The sequence below is a fragment of the Cupressus sempervirens genome, chromosome 5, assembly GCF_028749045.1.
Source record: "Cupressus sempervirens isolate cs-2001-9-10 chromosome 5, ASM2874904v1, whole genome shotgun sequence".
NCBI lineage: Eukaryota > Viridiplantae > Streptophyta > Pinopsida > Cupressales > Cupressaceae > Cupressus > Cupressus sempervirens.
The window spans coordinates 1,037,860,098-1,037,881,644 of NC_143122.1; the positions used below are offsets into that span (position 1 = coordinate 1,037,860,098).

At 35.0% G+C, this 21,547-nt stretch overlaps 1 protein-coding gene across 2 annotated transcripts in view; it reads left to right on the top strand.

Annotated features, from left to right (window-relative positions):
* Nucleotides 1–3,317: 3,317 nt before the first annotated feature.
* The window catches only part of LOC149559480 (large ribosomal subunit protein bL19c-like), a 44,666-nt gene continuing 26,436 nt past the window's right edge, over nt 3,318–21,547 (top strand). The window contains exons 1-6 of one of the 2 annotated variants that reach the window (XM_089833399.1): nt 3,318–3,468; nt 3,561–3,623; nt 3,737–3,802; nt 12,825–13,184; nt 13,340–13,426; nt 13,501–13,658. In XM_089833399.1, coding sequence (XP_089689525.1) covers nt 3,433–3,468; nt 3,561–3,623; nt 3,737–3,802; nt 12,825–13,184; nt 13,340–13,426; nt 13,501–13,658 — 770 coding nt within the window. In that variant the 5' untranslated portion in view covers nt 3,318–3,432. The remainder of the gene's footprint in view (nt 3,469–3,560; nt 3,624–3,736; nt 3,803–12,824; nt 13,185–13,339; nt 13,427–13,500; nt 13,659–21,547) is intronic. The other variant, XM_089833400.1, reaches the window with a different exon arrangement.

The window sequence follows — 21,547 nt, forward strand, 5'->3', positions numbered from 1 at the left end:
TGATATTATTTATTAATAATTTCATTAATATTTTATAATTTATTACATTAGTAATAAATGTAATATATTTAAATAAAATACTGATTAATTTAATTAAATATGATTTAAATAATATTTAATTAAGAATAGAAGTTATTATTATTGAGGATTTAATTGTTGAGTTTAATAAAATTGTAATTATTTTATTTAAATCATTAATGGATATTATTTGATAAAATTGTATAATTAGATTATTGACTTAATGGAAGTTATTAATGTGGGTTTAAATAAAGATGTTAAAAATTTATAATTAATGATTTTAATAAAGTTGTAATTGTTTTATTTAAAATCATTAAGGATCATTTTTATAACTTAATAAAATAAAAGATTATCCTTAGAATATTTATAGGGTAATTGTTCAATCATTTAAATATAGAAATGAGTTAATTGTAGGGGTTAATTGCGGAAACTTATTACTTGAGACATACATGAAAACTGAAACTTAAAACCTTACATTAACTCAACAATATATTAGCATTCAAAACCAACTGTGAAACTATGATGTTTTCTATGTACTGGTTGTGTTTGGGGTTTGGGTGGTCCTAGAGTGTTGACCAGTTTAGGAAGTTTACCAGAGGCTTAGGGGTTATGCGAATGTGATGATATGATGATCTGTTCTCGATCTATCTAAACCCAACCATGGTCATGTGTGATATTCTCTATGATGGATGTATTTACTGGTTGTTATTGCTTTCCAATTTCCTTGTGTGAAGCTGAGGTGTATGTTTTTGAGTTCCCTGACTTAACCATTTTTGAGTCATCAATCAATTATATATATGATTTTTCTTCTAGTTGCTTTGAGAGGACTGAGATGTTTTGGATGGTTTGCTCTTGATGATGTCATGTTGTGACATGTTTGACTTGACCATTTTGGAGTCTTCGATCAGTATTGTGATTTATTATTGGGATACTTTCTGGTTGCTCGTTGGAGAACCATTGGATATTGTGATTTATCATGGATGCCTTCAGTTGCTGATAGAGAACTGTTGTGATCATTATGATTATTATTGGATGCTAATCAGTTGCTCGTGGAGAACTGATGTGATTATTGTTGATTATATTTATGATGCTTTCAGTCGCTTGTATAGGACCGAGGTGATTTTATTATGACTCTTTGATTGTGTTTTGATGAGCCTAGGGTAGGTTATCTATGTGTAGTGTCGGGAAGTGGCTTGCAATGGGGGTTAGGGCCCTAAGAGGCTGCCTGGAGAAACCCATTGTAAGTTGTTTTAATAAGTGAAAACATCTCACCTAAATACTGACCTAAATGAACCTAATAAGATAATTGTATGTTCTCTCCCATGCCTTGAGTGCTAGTACAGACTAGGATGGGGTAGAGAGAACGCTTGGTTGCGACCTTGCATTCCATAGTATGCCTCGTCAATATGAGAGGATCCTAGTGGCCGCAAGATCACAGGGGACCTAAGATTCCTAGGGGATTGCTCCAGTTACTTCCAACGTGACTTTTGTGATGACACTTTCCCACTTGCATAGTAGGTTTCCTACGTGTCTTGTGTGCCTCTAGGTCTAGATGTCGATCTATGTTGGAACCTTTGAGTTAGTGTACTTTTAGGATTTTCCAGACTTAGAGAGTACTTGTGTTTTATGTTTTGATATTTTGTTTGGGACTTGAGACTATCTCCTCAACGCGATGGGAGTAGGCCATTTAGGTTCCACGCGAGCGAGTGGTAGTGCTTTTTACTCTTACCATTGAGATTCGTCCATGGTCACCGTGGCTGGAGCTTTCTTGGTTGGCATTTAACTTCATTCTGTTCATGGATTATTATGATGGATGGTTAGATTTTATGATGGATGTTTTATCATTATTGATGTATGGATGTATCATGTATGGTGAATGGTTTCATTTATTTTATTGTACTTTGTATCATAGATTTGAGGATGATGTATCTTTATTTTTACATATTTATATTCTTTTAAGCCTTTCATAACCCGTGACATGTACAGTGGATGATTGAGCATTTCGAATTAATTTGCCAAGAGGCATTCAGAACAAATGTATATTATATGGACATTGGACTTTCTGATTATTCTTTCATGTGGATGTGGTAGTTGTTAGACTTAAGTTTAGATTAAATTTAAATGTGACTCAACGTCTTGGGATCCTTAAGGAATGTAACCTGTTATGTATGTTTGTTGATGATTACATGTTATTGCTTCCGCTATTATGTGTTGATGTGAATGTTATACTTTCTTGTTTTAAAAAAAATAAAAAAAATGTTTTGCAAACTTCGTATATCTTTAGGTTAATTCTTTTGTATCCCTTGGCAGGGCGTTACATACCATAAATCTTGACCAGGTTGGCTATGTAATATCTTTCTTAATTTAAGTCATCCATGCATATGACAATCCCTCTCAAAAAGGTAATGATCGCCTTTGCAATATTTAAGTTGAAGATTTGCTTCAATTTTGTGCCAAAAATGAGTATTTTAGAGTTTCGTTGAAATAGAGTGTTCGTAGAAAGCATGTTAGTTTTTAATCATGCTACTTCGAGAGACAAAAACTTGATTTAATTTTGGTTCTGCAATTTATTCTGTGTAACTAGCTCTGTCTCTTTGCCCCTTTTGATTTATTTTCGATTGAAATATGAATGTACACTTTTTTCCCAAATACAATTTCCTAACATTGTGTAAAAATCAACATTATTCACATTTTTTTCTAGATTTGTAAATCAACATTTTTTTATCAATGCAAAAGTCATATCCTAAGATCACTTTATTCATTTTTATATATGCGATATTTAAAGAATGGCAACATGAATGGTTGGCATTGTTAGAGACTTGCAACCATTTATAGAATTATTTTTTAAAGATTCACTTGATTCTACACCCCCATGGACGTCCTCCCCTACATTCTTCATTGTTGATTGCTCTCATTGTTCCAACGGCTACCCAACATAAAAATTAATTTTTTTTTCCATAGCTAACGTCTTATAGAAATGTAATAAGTTTTGTTAAAGATTGTTTAGATTTTGTTTGGTTTCAAAAATTTTAATAGTATTTTTAACAAATTTGTTTTATATCATAGATTCGAAGTCCATAAAATTTATAACTAAACTTTTAGACTTTTTAAATTTTCCCTAGCATTTTCTTTTATTTAGAACATTATGAATATTTTTAATTGGCTAAATAAATTAATTCTACAATATTTAACTATTTATATTTCTAAACTTTACATATTTTAAATTATCTGGGCTTAATTTTTAAAAAAACTTAATCAAAATTTTAGGTATGATAGTAGTAAAATAATTCTTGTAAGGCAGGGAGCGAGCAGACATTTGAGCTGATGCTGGTCTAGGTTGAAAGTAAGGCAGACCAAGTTTACCGAAATTTCTCCTCCTTCTCAGCAGAGCGTCTCTCTCCCCAAGAGGCGAAGATGTATGGGCTTGCAAAGATCACGTGCAGGGCAGCAGTAAACAAACATACCACCCATGATTACAGATTTCAGTGGAAGTTTTTAGTAATTTGTTGTATTTTTGTGAACAATCTAAACTAAACATGCAGGTCGCCCTGAGCGTTAGGAGGTTTTATCCGGGTCCGCGCTATTTTTCACCAGCCCTGAACTATGTAAGCAAATGTTCAATGCACTCTTTGTGTAAAAAATAAATAATGTTATAGTCAAATTTTATAGCTTTCGATTTAGTTTTAAATTTTCTGGAACGGCGCACCTTGTGTTACAGCATTTGGATTCTCCAAACATCACCACGAATGTGGAATGGGAGTTTACAGAGCCCAGCAAGGAACGGGTAATCTTTATTTTACTGCCCTAATGCTTCATCTCTGCAGCATTATTATGAATAAATATTTCATGAATGTTTTGTGTAATTGGCATTCAAACTTATCTCTTTTTTGTTTGTTTCTACAATTTAATCTCATATTAAAGATCAGACATTCGAAATTGCGAGAGGGTATGGTTGCATACTTAAACACAAGTCAGGGTTTCAATAAAAACAATCCCTGTGAATATATATTAAAATTAAAGTTTTAAATGTATATAAAATATATATTTAGTCCTAATTGGTTTTTTTTAAAATTTCATCTAAAAAACAATTCAATTTAATCATAAAACTTCAATACTATTTTTAATATTACGAGTAAAATTTCAGTTTTAAATTTAAACATTAGATAAATATAAAAAACCACTTTAAAAATAATCAATCTTTTTTAATTGATTCATGTTGTAGAGATATGGTTTCCAGTTCCACAGTCCACAATGTTGAATCGTGAAGCTTCTGAAATTGATTCATGTTGCCAGGGGGCCACACACGTAACACATCCAATGTTTGGCTTACTAGCAAAGGTTTACAATGAAATTCTGTAGTGGAATTTACCATCCTATACCCCTGGATACTACCCAGATTGCCAAGACACCCTACAAAATTGTAGTCAAAAGATAAATTCTTGCTTATGCCTTTATGGCATTCCTACATTGTTGCCCAAAAAACCAAAAGAGATATTGGCTTGTGAATGCATCTATCAGTAAGCCTCTGGTGGGTGCATTTGCTGACTGGTTGCCACCACACACCTATACTGTCGGTCTATCCTCCTATCAATACTTTCTTTCGTGCAAGCATTACAATCTTTTAATATCACAGCCTTCCTTTCTGTCCTCATTCAGCTTGTGCCAAATATCTCCTAAATATTATATCATCCTCCATCGTTTCAGTTGCCCAGTTTGCAAGGCAATCCCCAAGTGTATTTCCTTCTTGGTAAATGTGCTAAATACAAAACTCTTCAATATACTCCATACAGGCCTCAAGCATTTGCTCATTTCTAGTTTGGCATGCTTCTACAATGAGTGGCATTCAAAGTGATTTGAGAGTTGCCTTCTGTATGAACTCTTTTGTACTTAAACCTGCTACATAGTAAAGACATTTAATGCCATCCAAGGCGTTTGACACTTGATCTTGTTGTTGGTCCCAATCTTTAGATTTTTGGCTTCCACTGCCAAAATACTTCCAGCTTGGTCTCCAAAAGCACAAAAGGCTTAAAACTACTCAAGGCACAAAATTAAAAGCATGAGATACAACTCTAGGAATTTTCTCTAAGAAAATGGGGACATGAGAAGTGCTAAGCTCCACATTTGATGAAGGGGCACTGTAGAAAGGAGAAGCATAATATCCCTGCAAGGCTTCACTAGAGAGAAAGGGGAAACATAATATCCCCCAGAAGGCTTCACTAAGGATTGCAGAGAGGGCTCTTTAGAAACCCCAACTCAGGCACACTATAACCTAACAAACGGAAAGGATTTACAATCCTCCTCCTAGAAGTTTGACCAGGATCAAAACCATATCGATTGCAGTGTATGAAAGCTACTTTCTTACCATTTAGCTGCTATTTCCAAATTCAGTCTTACACTTTGAGTTAGATTTTATTTGGCAAACTCTTTAAGTTATCTATTTCTAATTGGATATGACAAAGGTAGGATGAGAAAGAGCATAAGTCTATAACGCGATAGAAAAAAATGAACTAAAATTATCACCAATTGCTTCCTAACAAGAGCTAATCTAGAACCACAAAGGGATTTTTAGTATCTTGACCCAAATTGGAATCATCAAGAACAATTTAGTGAGAGGTTTGAAGGCAATATGCATTAACAAAGCAACCTTTCTCTAAAGTGAAAGCCCCTGTAAAATATACCACTGATTTTGGACATTGTTTTGCAAGATCGAATGCCAAGATGGAATGGATAGCAAACAGTTTTCTGATTGGATTTTGTTTCAGATTCCATTCACCATTTCTTTTGAGCAAGTACTACTGTTATTGGGGGTAGCTCCTGTTATTACATCAAAAGAGGAAAGTACAGAATTCACAAAATGAGCAACAGCTCACAACACCACATCAATTGGTCAGGAAAACATGTTTCCAAGCAGTATCACTAAACAACAATGTACCTACCAAGTTCAAAAAGAAAAAGAAAAAAACCCCGGGCCCAGTGACTTCACATTGCTTGCTGGCAAACCATTGACAGCACAGCAGCAATAAGAGCATAAATAAGTAAATGTGAACCATACAACATCATGCATTACTTCAGGGTTCAATCAACAATAAAACAATCTTTGGTGAGGATGTTCATCAAACCTTTCTAGGCTTCAGCCGAATCTCCCAATTTCGCAGGCTCCATTTGATTGGCCCCAATGTGAGCGAGACAATAAGCTACCATGTTTATTTTTCTGTAAACATGCTTAATAGTAAATTTACTAAAACTATATAATAATTTGCCAACTCTGTCAATCCAGCTTCTAAGCTTCCAATTGATGATGTGTTTTGATTTGACAGCATTGCAATAATCTGTGAATTCCTTTCTATGTTGATATCACCAAAACCTCTTGATTTTCATAGCCACAAACCCCTTGTCAATGTCCAGCTTAAGCCTTGTCATTGGTGGCATAGACAATGTTTCTCAAAAGTGCACAAATTATCAAACCTTTGTCATTTCTAACAATGTTTCCTGCTTCCAAAGGACTTTTGGGTCCCTTTTCGAGGAACCATCGAAATTGAACTTCAGATGGCCAGGGGTGGGGGCATCCACAAATTGGCTCCATGAGCATTGCTATATAATATATAACCTTGGCCAACCATTTATCTTAGCCATAGTGACCTGCAACCTCAGTACACTACATCTAAGCCTCTCCTACATCCAATACCAGCCCAAGGAGGAGAAGGTGCAGGCAATTTAAAGGTGATACACCATTTTTTCTTCAGACTATCTCCAGTCAAAATGTGTTTGTCAAGAGCTGTCCACAAGAAAGAACCAGCTTTTGGGAGAAACACTCTGTGCCAGCAAGCCCAACCAGGCCAATTAGAAACCCCAGAGGTTATCTGATAGCCCAGATTAGCTTGTATTTCCGGGATTTGGCACCGCTTCAGAAGATATGGTCAGGGTTTGCATTGAGCATGACTTTTCTTTTGGACATCTCTAAAAGAAAAGCTGTCTTGAATTCATTTTGGAGAGGTGGATCATTAATGTCTACCCACCAAAAGCATCTCCAGAAATCAAAGGAACCTGCACTGCATAATCTGCTACTGCAGTTCTAAATCTACTCTTCATATATTTAATTCCTTCCTCCATACCATCAATCTCCCTCAAAAGCTGCCTTTGCCATAAATCCTCACAAAACTCTGCAGACAAACCATTTTTAAAGTGCATTTATAGAAAAATCACATTGAAAAGATAGAATAAGCCAAATTTTCATTAAACAACAAGTTTACCATTATATCACCAGCTAGCACAAAGCACACAATCTGAAAATCAAAATGCAATCCAAATTGCAGAACTGGAAACAACACCTTTGAAGGAATATTTGAGACCCATACGAACAACAATAACATTCTTCTATGTTTTTTATCATGACTCGAATGGTTGGTTAATTCTTTATTCTCTTCATAAGACTCTACTAGCTTTTGGGATGCCAATCTTAACCAAGACTGGGAAATAGCACTCAGAATTTTCTGCCTTTTACCAAAGAAAGTGCTGCAGCAGCAGGGTTGATATGACAAACAATTATTTAATTTTCAACCTCTTTATGCAACTGCTGTTACTAGCTTTATCCTCCTTCTAGATCCTTAGATGCCTCAAATAGGGGTAATTGCAACTACCTAACAGTGCTGAATGCCTCCTTAGACCTACACAAAATCCCCAAAGAAGTGTATGGCCTGCTACCAAGGGCAATTTGACTGGAAAAATCATATATCACTCAAACCCAACAAATATAACACCCATTAGATTATTTTTAATATCCTAGCTTCTTCCTAAATATAGCTAGTTCATCTAGAACCTTAATCAATGGTCATTGAGGCTTGATTTTTTCTTAGTTTAATCTATTTCTATATGTCTTTATTTGGACGACTTTGATTTTTGGTTCATTCTATTAATAGTATCTGTAAACTCTATTTAAGAGTGTATATTGTTAATATAATTAATTCCCTTCTTTTTTCTTTATCCATTTTCTCTCTCTCTCTCATATTTCTTTTTGGCAGCTTGCACTCATCATCAAACCAGTTGTTTGTTGGGAAAGTATTCTTAGCATCTAGTTTGGAACTTGACCTTTTACATTCATCTAACGCCTTGAGGATTAGAGGAACAAGATTAGCTTTGTCAATAAGGTGCTGTTTCAAAATAATTAGATTATTTTCCTGGGTGTTTGTAAGCCACTTAAGTGCCCCTTAGAATATTTCTTGATTTTTTTGAGTTATTAGAATCCTACCAATCGGCAGCTCTTTCATGTGTTGAGAAAGGATTTGAACACTTTGCTGCCCCTTTAAATGAGTGGTCAGTTTCAATTAAATTGGGTTGTGATCAGACTTTAGCCTTATTGGGGATTCTCATATCTTGACTTCCATTATCCTTGAGGTTTAATCTTTAGAGCAAATGACATAGACCACCATGCTTTGACCCTTTTAGGTTTCACAAGTGATGCCTCCAGACTTGGGCCATTTTTCCATACCATTACAAATGATCATGTTCTAAGACTGCAAAAACCCAGTAATTTTGTCCCATAGTGATTGACATTGCCCTTACCGTTCTGTGAAGACCTTTCCCAACAGAGTCGTCTCTTCTTCTAACCATAATGAATCACTGCTTTCTTTGTAGCTTCTTTTTATGTTGAGAGTTTGGTTGATTGCAGTCCTAGCAGTAAAGTTGCCTGTAATTAAAACTTCACCTGAAGTGTTAAAGGCAAAAATGTCCTGTTTCAGCAATGCATATGGATCTTTGCAATCTAGATTCTTCTTCTTGTATGTTTTTGGGTGTTTAGGAGCAAGTCCATGCTACAACCCTTATAGAAATTTGGTTTTCAATTATTTTCAGCCATATGTATTGCTTGTTTACTAAGTCTTTCTCTATACTTATAAATCTGCTCCGTGTTTCCATTATTAAAATGGTAATTCCCCTATGTCCTTTGTCACTGTCAGTTCTTTCATTCCCCATTGATAATTTTTGTACCCCTCAAACTCTGGAACCTTGCACCCATCTTGTTCATGTGTCTCTGTGAGAAAGATAGCGTCTTTATCTCTAGCTATGGGCCCTAACCCAGGTCATTTTCTCCAAGTATAACCCCTGCAATTCCTATTAACCACCGTTAAGTGTTTGTGGGGGCCCCGGAGTTTGTATTTCTCATGTGTTAATTTGTCATTGATTTGGGCTTTCCCATTTTCTATTATCTCTTGCTGCTTTTACTTTTTCCCATTCTTTCCTTATTTCTTCTTGTTGGGCTATGGTAAGATCTCCATTATAAAGAATGTGTGCACGTTTGAGGAACCTCTTGTTTCTTAGAATTTTGTTTTTGTCTTCTATGCTTCTTAAAGTGACCTTGGCATGTCTGCCTTTGTTATCTTCATCCATTTTCCTATCCTTTGCTTGTTGATTTACTCCATTCCAATCTAATTGATCTCTGAGGAAGTTTCTTATTAACTCTTTTGTATTTTCACGTTCTCCATTATCTTTTGGCCCTTTAATGATGATATTAGTTGCCTTGTCATTTGTGTCCTCTTCTCTATTATGTCTCCTTACTTTCTTTTCTATGATCTCACTTGGTGTGTTTGTTTGCCCTCTTACTACTTGGGTCCACGAGTTGACTTCTTTGATTTGCTCTCTTAATTTATTTTCTTTTAATTCTATGTCGGCCTTTGCAGATTGGATTTTCATTTCTTTAATTTGTGGATCATTGTCTCTCTCACTTTTGTTTCCCCTTATTGTGAGCTTTGTTGCTGTTTTCATTTCTGGTAACACCTTTCTTATCAAAATCAACTTATACCCACCTTTTTCCATGCTAAATTGCAACTTTTGTGCCCGTTCTCTGAGAATATTATTCTCTTGTTAGCTTCTACTTGTTTACTTGTTTTCGGTGATCTTTTGAACTTAATATCCTTTGTGACTCCTATCCTTCATGAGCGCTTGCTCATTTACATATAAATCTGGACACCACGTCAAAGGTGTCTTCACAGGGCTGTATGTGTTTGGCAACCGAATTTCCCTTAGGTTCCTCTCTGTTTGAGTTTTATCTACCATGCATTTGGAAATTGGTGTTTCCTGGGATATTTCATTTGACCTTACACTTTCTATACTTTGTTTCTGCTCCCTTGGTTCTTGTTTCACAAGATAAGTATCTAAAGTTTGAGGCACCGTTTTTGGTTGTATGATTGCGAGTTTCCCTTTCCTTGCATATTTTACTTTTCAAATTTGCCTATGCCCGAGTATCCCTTTGTACTGCTTTGCATTCACGTACACACAACTCCCCCCCAAATTTGGCATATTAAATTGAGGTTATCCTAACATGCCTTACACTTGAGTGCCACTTGCTACCTTCACCTAGTTATCAGAGAACCCGGTTGGAGTGAACATCCTTGGAAATATTTGGAAACCACCCTGAGTTATCATCCCAAAGGTAGGTTTTGGATTTAATCTGTCTCCCTGGAATGCTTACAAAACCTTCTAGTTACCATCTACCTTAGTCCCAGTTACTAAGTTGTTATTGGTTGTAACTCTTCTATTCTTGACCATGGCTCTGTTTCCTCAGTCTAATCTATTAGCATGTTGTGCTCAACTATTGTTTCAATTAGTTGAGACTCCCATGTTAGCATGAATGTTGATGATACTACATTGGGGGAGTATCCTAAACATTGGAGAGTATTGACATGTTGCATTCATGATTGTGTTTGTCATTGATGTCAACATAGCAATAAGTCTGTGAAGACTGGCAGAGTAGTAGAGAGAGATCTTAGTTGTATAGACAAGGTTTTGCTTGTTTGGTGCTGCTCGGTCATGGACATGTTCTGCACTATGTCCTGATGATGAGGTTTAATACTCAGCACGTAAGTCAAAGATGTACAAAAAGTTGTACTTGACTTACTGAGAGCAGTACAGAGACAAAGTGCTTGGAAAGCAATTTATGATGTTTGTATTATATCCTTCATTTGAGATGTAATAAGAAGATGCACGGTCAGTCAGTGATAGAGGACAGTTTGATGATGACGTTGGTGATGATGGCGCCAGCGGACGTGCAAGCCCTAGTATCGCACGTGTGAGAAGTTGTGTAGATTGTGAGCGGACAGTGCTATTGTAATTGTAGTTAATTAATTATCTTATTATAATTAATTGGGAAAGCCTCAAGGCCGACTCAAGGAATTATTTTGAATATATGGTATAAAGGAAAGATGTTTTCCTTGTTTGTAATGTGTTGTGATTGTTGTATGAAGTGCGAAGTGCGAAAATGAGTAGAATGTTTACTAAATGTGAGTAAGCGATCCAAGGGATTATTGGATGCGAGTTTTGTGATTTGGTTAGAAGACTAAAAGGAGCAGAGGTCCGGTTGACAGGACAGAGGAAGATTCATTTCTATTATTCTGCAAGGAATAATACAAAGCTCATTTGGATAGTGGGTTCATTGGTCTTGCCTTTGAAGCTGTTTGGGCAGTGGGTCTAGCTGTCTTCCACAACTCCTAACAGGGTCGGCACAACTCCTAACACGGTTGGAGTCTCCTAACAGGGATTCAAAGTTTCCTAATAGGGACTGATATGTACTGAATGTTGTTATTGACTCCTAACAGGGTCCATCCTCTAACAAGGAATATTTATATTAGTACGTCATCTTGTGGGTACCATCCCCACCGGGGTTTTCCCTCTGATCAAGGGTTTCCCTAGTTAACATATCTAGTGTTATTGTGCATGAGTATCTTGTTGTGATTTCTGATTATATTGCTCATATGGTTAAAGTTTAATAAGGTTGATAATTGTGATATTAGTTGGATAACTATTATAACACCCCTAGGTTCTGGTGTGTCCTTATCATCATTCCCTTCCATATTAACTAGGTAAGTTAAGGTTTACTGATAGTTTAGAGATGTATTGACCTTCAATACTGAAAGTATCAGAGGTTTTGCACTTCTATTTTGGTGTTTTCCAGTTTTGTAGCTTTTGCCAGTTCCATATTTGAGGCAAAAAATAATTGAAAAACAAATAGAAGGACCAGAAGAATATGAAGGAAAAAAAATGTGGGGCACACCTGATCACGATGCTCAAAAGACTAGATATTTGGAACCACTGTTTGAAGTCCACTGTCTGCTTGCCCGACAAACCACAGTTCTCTTCTCAAGGCCAGTCTCTGAGGTACAAAGCCCTAGTTGTTTGAAACTCTGTGAATCCTCCTATCTCCTTGCCTTAGAATCCCCTGTTACCTGTTTGGAACTCTAGCAACCTCGTAGCCCCAGTCCTCCAGTCCTTTGATTCAAACCAAGCTTTTAGCTTCATCAAAGCTTGCTCCATTAACTACACTGCCTGCGTTCCTGCATTGCTGCCTTCTGTTCCTGCATTCCTTTCTTGATTCAATAAACACTTTTTGGACAAAGGAAAGGAACTTTTCCTCACTTTTCAGGAGCTCCAGGCCAATGTATGTGATATTAAGATTGACTGTATTGTATTTTTCCTGCTCTCATTAAATAAATGTTGACCTGTTTGTAGTCTGCCTCATACACTTACTCATACCACCATGTTTTCCATGCTCAAAGAGGCTTAAACCTTAAGGAGCTTTTTATGACTGCCATCCAACCAATTCCATTTTTATAACCCTGGATGAAACTTTAAGGTTTGAATCCTAAGCATATTATGAAGGTTTGTTCGATATTGCTCATGTTTGGATCATAATGAATATGTATTATACAGTGTGTTTGGGAAATGTTTTCTTCTATTTTGTGTTCCTTTATAGTAAATCTATTGATTTTATCTAAATTATTGTTATCTTTGATCAACCACTCTCTCTGTTGCATGCTCAGATTATTACACTACATGCCATGGATAAAGAGTCTTTTGATCCGAGGTTGTTGTGCAGTAATACTATTCGACCATCATCATATATCCTGATGAAGCAGCAAGGTTTTCCTATGACATTTCAGAAATCTTTTTTGGCCTCTTATATTTCTAGTAGAGGACACTTCAGTACAATATCTGGGAAACCACCACATACATCAAAGGTAGATAATGCCAAGGTTGATGTTGATTTTAGAAGTAATGCCAATGCTGCACACGAAGTGGCTCCTCGCATCAAAACTAGAAGGCTTGACAAAACCGCAGGGGCAGTGGCTCCTCGCATCAAAACTAAAAGGCTTGACAAAACCGCAAGGCATATAATGCAGGTATTGCAAAAATATAACATCACTATATGTGGCTATTCACATAGAGAGGCTAATGGTCTTTTGCTAATTACTCTCTTCTGATTGCAACTTGAGTCATCAGAAATAAAATTTATTCTTACTTTGGTGCGAGATGTGTTGAAAATTTTATATTACAGATTTTGGAGAAAGAGGCAGTGCAATCAGTAAAAGCAGAGAGGGTGGTCCCAGATATTGAGCCAGGCTACATTGTAGAGCTCAAAGTGGTATTGCTTATGAATCAGATTTTCTTTTATTTTCTCTGTTGGTTGCTTATCCATGTCCTTTTATGCTTGATTAGAGTTTTTTAAATCTTCATGAGCAGGAAGTACCTGAGAATAAGCGCAGGGTTTCTACCCTAAAAGGAATAGTTATTGCAAAGCGAAATGCTGGTTTGAGTACAACTTTCAGGATTCGAAGACTAGTGGCTGGCATTGGAGTCGAGTCTGTTTTTCCTCTGTAAGTTATATTTTTAATCCATTGTCAGCCTTGTTTAAATATTGTTTCCACTCATTTACTAGTCAAGAGCCAGATACAACAGTGAATGTTGAATTTGGAAAAGCAATGGTATTGAAAACAATAAAAAGAGGAAGAAATACAATCAAATATGTATTTTAAAAATATTATAACACGTAATAACCTAAAAGACAAATACATAAGACAAAATCATAATTGTTAACACCTAAGTCACAAGGTTCGAATTTGAGTTTGAGTTTGGCAACAAAAAAATCTGGATAAAGTTTGGCATGGTAAATTATTTAAAAAAATCGACATTAAATTAGCCTAATATAAATTTAATTTAAAAAAAACATAATAATACATCCAATAAAATTCAAAATAGTTTAATATTACAAAATATTATAGATTTGTAACAAAATAAATAATCACTAAATTTAATTTTGAAAAAAAACTATGTATATAATTTTTTATTTTTAACTATAAAAAAATATCAAATTCAAAATTTTAAAATACAAAACACAAAATAAGGACACTAAAATATTATTAGTTAAAAACATAATAAAAATATAAATTATATAACTTAAAAAAAATAGAATACTAAATTTTGTTCTATTTACAAACCATATGTTAAAACATGCAATTTTTTTACAATTTGCAATATAAAAATATATAATCTTTGTTGCCTTTAAACGACATGGCATGGTCCAAAGTGGATTTTGGGGAGCCTAATATAATAGAAAACAGACACAAATATCCCCAATGGTATGCGAGTTTCAAGCTTCATGTGTTGGTCATTCTCATCTTGGCAGTCCAAATCGAAATGCTTTAGATAAGGGTGGTCTGTATTGTTCTTGGCCACTTGCCCATGAATTGCCAAAGCCGTGTTGAGGGATGGGATCTTCACAATTTTGACATTTGCTTCCCTGAATTGCCCATACCGGATCTCTCGGCCGGAGAGCTTGATGCTAGAGTTCTCATATGTTTCCTTTTTACTTGATTCCTCTACTTAAAGCCATGTAGGATCAGCTAGGACCTCATTTGGATCAGTTAATGCGCACCATCTACTCCGAGAACAATAATAGGGTGATTCTAGTCTGTGATGCACTTATGGGATGGATTCAGACTGTGGCTTCAAAATATTCAATCCCTGCCTATGCGTTCAGAGCCACTAGCTCTTATTACTATCTGTCGATGAAGTGGGTAAGTGATGAGCCAATCACTGTGTCCCCTGTTAGCATATCATTGAAGCATTGCTTACCCAAAGGACATATAAAATGCACTTGCTGCCAAAGGTCTTTGTTAGGGCCTGCCAAGGGATATATCGTAAACACATTCAGCTCAATGAAATCAGATCTCATTAACCAGGGAAGAGAGGAATTACTATACAGTGGGAAGTTGGTGTGGCGTGTGGGCCCTCTTCTTTCACATGCCTTCTTCAGTGATGAATGGCAATCGCGATTGCAGGTGAACACAGAGTGCATGTTGCAGGCCTTAGACGTTTCCTTTTTAACTAGCGGCAGCTGTAGAAAATTCCCAAAAATTCAGCAAACCTTGTTACATAGGTTAACACCATAGGAGGAGTAGGAAATCAACATTACTGATGCTTTGACAAAATCATAATTGTTAACACCATAAGAGGAGTAGGATTTCAACTTTACTGATGTATTTTTGTGACAATGTTGATCGTTCTGGTTTTAAAAAGGTAACTTTATATATTATCTGAAGGCTCACTCTTTAAAGCTCTTCTCAATAAAATCATATAATAATTTTTCTAATCGATTGAAATTGTTTTTTTAGTTGAGAGTTTATCTGGTCAATATAAAAGATTGAATGTGGTAAATATCACAAGCTATCATATCTGGAAACCTTGGTGAGGAGTACTATAAATCATGCTCTGTCTTCTGATCTTGTTTGGAATATAAATAGTGCCGTGTGTACCAGATTTGACACAAAAAAAATGAACATCATATTAGGGTTAGGTCAACTGTGTTTATATTAAATTTCTAAATTGGAGTTCAATTATAAATGATTTTAGTTTTGGCATAGTCTGAAGCTATAAACTAGAAGTTCTGCTCCAATTTAGATATGATATTCATATTTTAGAAAGAGAAAATGTACCTGCCCTCTATACGAAAAACTTTCTTTAAAAAATAAAAGCCTTCACAATTGATGCATTCAATCAGAGTATTCTGTGAGTTCTTATGACTTGTAATTGTTTTTGATATTAGAAGAATTGATGTGGCTCATGTGATGTCCCTTGACTATTAAATGCAAAGTGATTCAACTAATTGCACTCCTGCGATTTAGGAACAGAAATTTGAACAATCAAAACAATAATGAATGTCTATAATTCAAATTTGATCAATAAAACTGATAAGATTTCAGACAAGTCAGAAACCTTAATAAATATAATCAGAACTGGATTTCAATGTTCTGGCAAAAAAAATCATTATTGAAAAACTATGGATAACTGTAGACTGTAGTCAGCATAAAATGCGTATTGTTATGGTCAATAATATTGGATATCCATCAATGTATTCATTATCTGTATTAAAATTGGTAACACTCTTGGGTCGTTGTTGTGCCAATTGGTTGATGGTTGTGCCCCTCTTGGCAATTGTCGGGTCCTTTAAATATGTAGTGTACCACCAAGGAAGCATGGTATGGTTGTGTAAATTGGATCCTTGGCGGACTATCGCTGATCTTCTTCTCTGTAATGTATTCATGAGCTAATAAAGATATATTTTACTCCTACATCTGGTACGCACTGCCATCCGTATTATTATTCCATATATGTCATAGCCCATCCTAAATTGGAACCCCACAATTATAAAAATATAAAATACTAAATAAAAAAATGTAATAATAATACACCCCATTATTAAAATATAGATATAATGTCATCACTAATATATCTTACATACATGAATGAGAATATATCTTACTTACAAGAAATGATTAGGGTTAAACGAACAACCCTTGCAATCATAAGACCTTGATTATGGCATTAGAACATTACAATATCATCCTGATGGGAAAGAAAGGAATCGACATTTAATCTATTTACTAGATTAATAATATATAATATTTCATTATTATTATAGGAAGAAATTGTTAAAATACTTGCTTGTTTTAACAGTGATCAATAGATCAATATATATAAAAGAATAGACGACATTTCCTTAGGAAACAATCGTCAGTGTTAACATTTGGTAGCTTTAGTTGAATAAACTCAAAGAGACTAAACTAGAGTTATATATATATGTGTGTGTGTGTGTGTGGGGTTAAATAATAAATAATTATATTAATTATCTGATTAACAAATGGACATTTCCCTGGATGGACTATGCTATAAGAGAGAGCTGCATTTTGGAAAACACAACCAACTATATGGCAGTGCTTAGTACATTTGCAGTGATCCTCCATAAGTTCAACATGGTGTCAGAGCCAAACTGCAATTGTGAGAGAATAGAAACAAATGTAAGTAGAAATCTCAGAACATAGGAATGCTGTATAGTCTCAGTGCCTTGCCGGAAATTGACGGGACCTGTATTCTGGTTCTACTGTGGGCCGGTCTGAAAAACAGAAACATGGAAATTGGGGATTGCCCATGAGTGAGGCTCCTTCATGGAGTCCACCTCACCTGCACTTGGATTGTCATCCATGAGAAATGGGCTCTGTTTTTTTTCCCTGAGATTTACCCTTTATTTATATGTGCACTATGATAAGCATGGATAGGGGAATTAGCTGCCCTTTCAAAAGTCCTTGTCTTATATTGCCACTTTGTGCAAATCAAAAGTTGAAGTGCCTTGAGCCACATTTTTGGACGTTTTCACCATATCTGTCAGCGTTGTGGGAAACACTGTTGTTGAGTGAGATAGAGGTATGCACACAGTTTGGGAGTCCATGCCCAAATGTTTTTGCGACAGGAACTTGCTGTGTTGTGGGAGAATGACCACAGGTGAGGCTCATGCGGAATCCACCTCACCTGTGGATGAGATATTTGAATTTTAAACGAGTTGTGGCCACGTGCTTCGGCAAGGGATGGAAATGAATCCTCTCATGTAATGTCATTGTTGTGAGATGGCAGCATTGGCTATTGAATAGAGAGTTTTCGTCTCTGCTCTTCAATACGTTATTTGAATATGTAAGAAATGGCATAGTTCTGTCAGCATACAGCTTATTGGCACATGTAGGCACCCAACCAATAGAGAAGAGAGGCATCGTCATAACCACAACGATCAAGATTCTGAAGTTGCGAGCATATTATGGACCAAGTGGTGCTCTAATTGATTAATATAGTTATTGCTGGAGAAGTAGGTGTAAATAGGACAATGAGGATATAAGGGATAAATATTAAAAAGAAACCTACGAGATAAAGAAGTGAAAAACTCTAGGTGGAGAACGATATAACACAAGGAAAGGTGAGTTAACATAGAAAAGTAAAACTGATAAAAGAAAGAAGTTAAGCTAATTTTGGAGGTAAGTATTAATTGTTTATTTCTTATGAATAAATATATGAATATAGATTGAGAAATTGGTCACCTTAGATTATTATGTGATATTAACGGGGAAATAATATGTTTACAATATAGATAAAAAAATCTATATTGAGGATTGAATATACGCATATATGTTCAAAGCGTATATTTAATTTAGATTTTTATCTAACTTTTATCGGAATGGTCTTATATTATTAGGTAGATGTAGTTATTATAATTGAGTATTGTCTACTCATTATTTCTGGTTCTATATGTACTATAAGAATTATTTGCCTTGATCTTTTTCGAGAATGCTTTTGCAGGAAAAAGAGTATTGATATTAGATTCAAAGAGAGGCTAGCACTTCAAAGGCAATATTGAATGAGAAGCTCTGAAGATTGATAATTCAGAGGGAGTTTAAACTCAATGTGTTTGAATGTATGATTTTAATGGGCCTATCCCTTGTGTACATCATGAGGAAGTGACAACTTCCAAATGATTATCACTTGTTTTTGCAAAAGTTATTGAAAGGTGACAATCTTACAATAACTTAATTTATAATATTTGCTTGTAAATATATTTTATAATCATAGAAATCATCACTATGTTTCAGTAGTGTATGGTATTCCTAAATAAGCTTATAATGAAATATGCTTCATCTTATAATTAAAACTCACGATATTAATTCTTCTGTAGGCACCACTTTAATAGTTTGCGGTAGATCTTCAATGTTTGGAAATATTGTAGAAACCCAAGACAACTCTGATACACCTTGTGAAAGGTGGATGGACAAAATAAATTAAAAACTGAAAAATACTCAAAGTGCTGCTGCACTAATATATTTCATTAACCATTTTGTCCATATCAAAAACATTTCAAGATGTCTCTATTTATAGAGATCTTTGATTGTTTCCAGAAACATCTAAATTAGCCGACATAGAATAAATAGACTTTTCTAAAACTATCTAAACATAAATAACTTCTAGAACTTTACAAACCTAAATATTAATTTGATCTAACCCTATTCGGTAATCCTCTTGGAATTTCTAGAATCCTCTATTATTCTTTTACATTTCATTTGAGGGGAAATTACACATTCCAACACTCTCCCCTAATTTCAACCTCAAATATTGTTGCATACAAATCCAAATCCTTTCTTTTGCCTGATGTCAAAATGTCATTTTTCAATAATCTTCATATCTGTTAATGCATGAATAGTGTCTTCCAAGGCTGCAACCTTTAATTTCTACAAACATTTTGTCAGCAATTGGCTGCCAACGATTTCCTCTTTTCATAGGATCGACTAATAATCTTGCCTCATCTATCACAAATGCCGGTGACAGGGTTCACTAATAACCTTGATCAAATTTGTGTCTTCTTTCAGCTACCCATTGATTGCTTCATCTGTCACGAATGGTGATAGGGTTTTCCAGATAACCTTGCTCTGCAAAATTAAAAAAAAATCTCTTTGCTGTCACAAATAGTGACAAACAAATTCTTTCTTCAACTATCCCTTGATTAGCTGCTTCTGTCAAAACAGGTGACAGGATTCTCCCAATTAATCTGGCTCTGATACCAATTGTAGAAATTTGAGACAACTCTAATACACCTTGTGAAAGGTGGATGGACAAAATAAATTAAAATGGAAAAATACTCAATGTGTTGTGGCACTAATATATTTCATTAACCATTTTGTCCATATCAATAACATTACAAGATGCCTCTATTTATAGACGTCTTTGATTGTTTTCGAAAACATCTAAATTAGCCGACATAGGACAAATAGACATTTCTAGAATTATCTAAACATAAACAACCTTTAGAACTTTACAAACCTAAATATTAATTTGACCTAACCCTATTTAGTAATCCTCTATTATTCTCTTACAATTCATTTGAGGGGGAAATTACACATTTCAACACTCCCTCTAATTTCAACCTCAAATGTTGTTGCATACAAATCCAAATCCTTTCTTTTGCTTGATGTCAAAATGTCATTTTTCAATAATCTTCATATCTGTTAATGCATGAATAGTGTCTTCCAAGGCTGCGACCTTTAATTTCTACAAACATTTTGTCAGCAATTGGCTGCCAACAATTTCCTCTTTTCACAGGATCCACTAATATTCTTGCCTCATCTGTCACAAATGCCAGTGACAAGGTTCACTAATAACCTTGAGCAAATTCAAGTCTTCTTTCAGCTACCCCTTGATTGCTTCATCTGTCACAAATGGTGATAGGGTTCTCCAAATAAACTTGCTCTGCAAAATAATAAATCTCTTTGCTGTCACAAATGGTGACAAACAAATTCCTTCTTCTTCAGCTATCCCTTGATTAGCTGCTTCTGTCAAAAATGGTGACAAGATTCTCCCAATTAATTTGGCTTTTATTCGTCTATCACAAATAGTGACAAGATTTTCTTAACTTTGCTCTGATACCACTTGAAGAAACCCAGGACAAGTCTAATACACCTTGTGAAAGGTGGATGGACAAAATAAACTAAAAACTAAAAGATACTCAAAGTGTTGCTGCACTAATATATTTCATTAACCATTTTGTCCATATCAATAACATTACAAGATGCCTCTAATTATAGAGGTCTTTCATTGTTTCTAGAAACATCTAAATTAGCCAACATAGAATAAATAGACTTTTCCAGAACTATCTAAACATAAATAACTTCTATAACTTTACAAACCTAAATATTAATTTGACCTAACCCTATTCGGTAATCCTCTTGGAATTTCTAGAATCCTCTATTATTCTATTACATTTCATTTGAGGGGAAATTACACATTCCAACAAATATATGTTTATTAAGGGCAACATTATCCTCTTTGTGTCCGGATACATTCATTATGTCTCCTTTCAATATGAATATGAGACGAAAGCATTTGTTTTTAGTTTGTCTTCATGTTTACGGTATTTTACGATGTGCAGCTCTCATAGATCTGAACGGTGACTTTTGTTATGCTTCGTGCACCTCAACTTTAGATACACCTATAATTGAATCTTTCCTAAGTTTATCTTCATCGAACATTGCCTTATTTGCTTGTCTTTCACCAAATAAATATCTATCATTGGAGATATATTGTGTGGCTTTAGTTCCATTTTGAACCCTTGTCTTGACTTCAGAACTTTTGATATTGCTGACTGTATTTCTTTGACCAATAGATATCAAAGAGCACCTGATGCCGACTTCTTTCTTTATTAACTATGTTCATTACTTTGGTCACTGTTACTGGATATAGTTTGCTGTTCTGCATGCCTTAACTTGTAGTTTTTATAAACGGTGAAAGATACCTGGTTGATGCATCTTGATTGCTGTCAGGTCTGCATAGATTATCGTCATGATCAGATATGCTATTGCTACTTCTGAAGCATTATTTTATATTTGTTGTTCACACA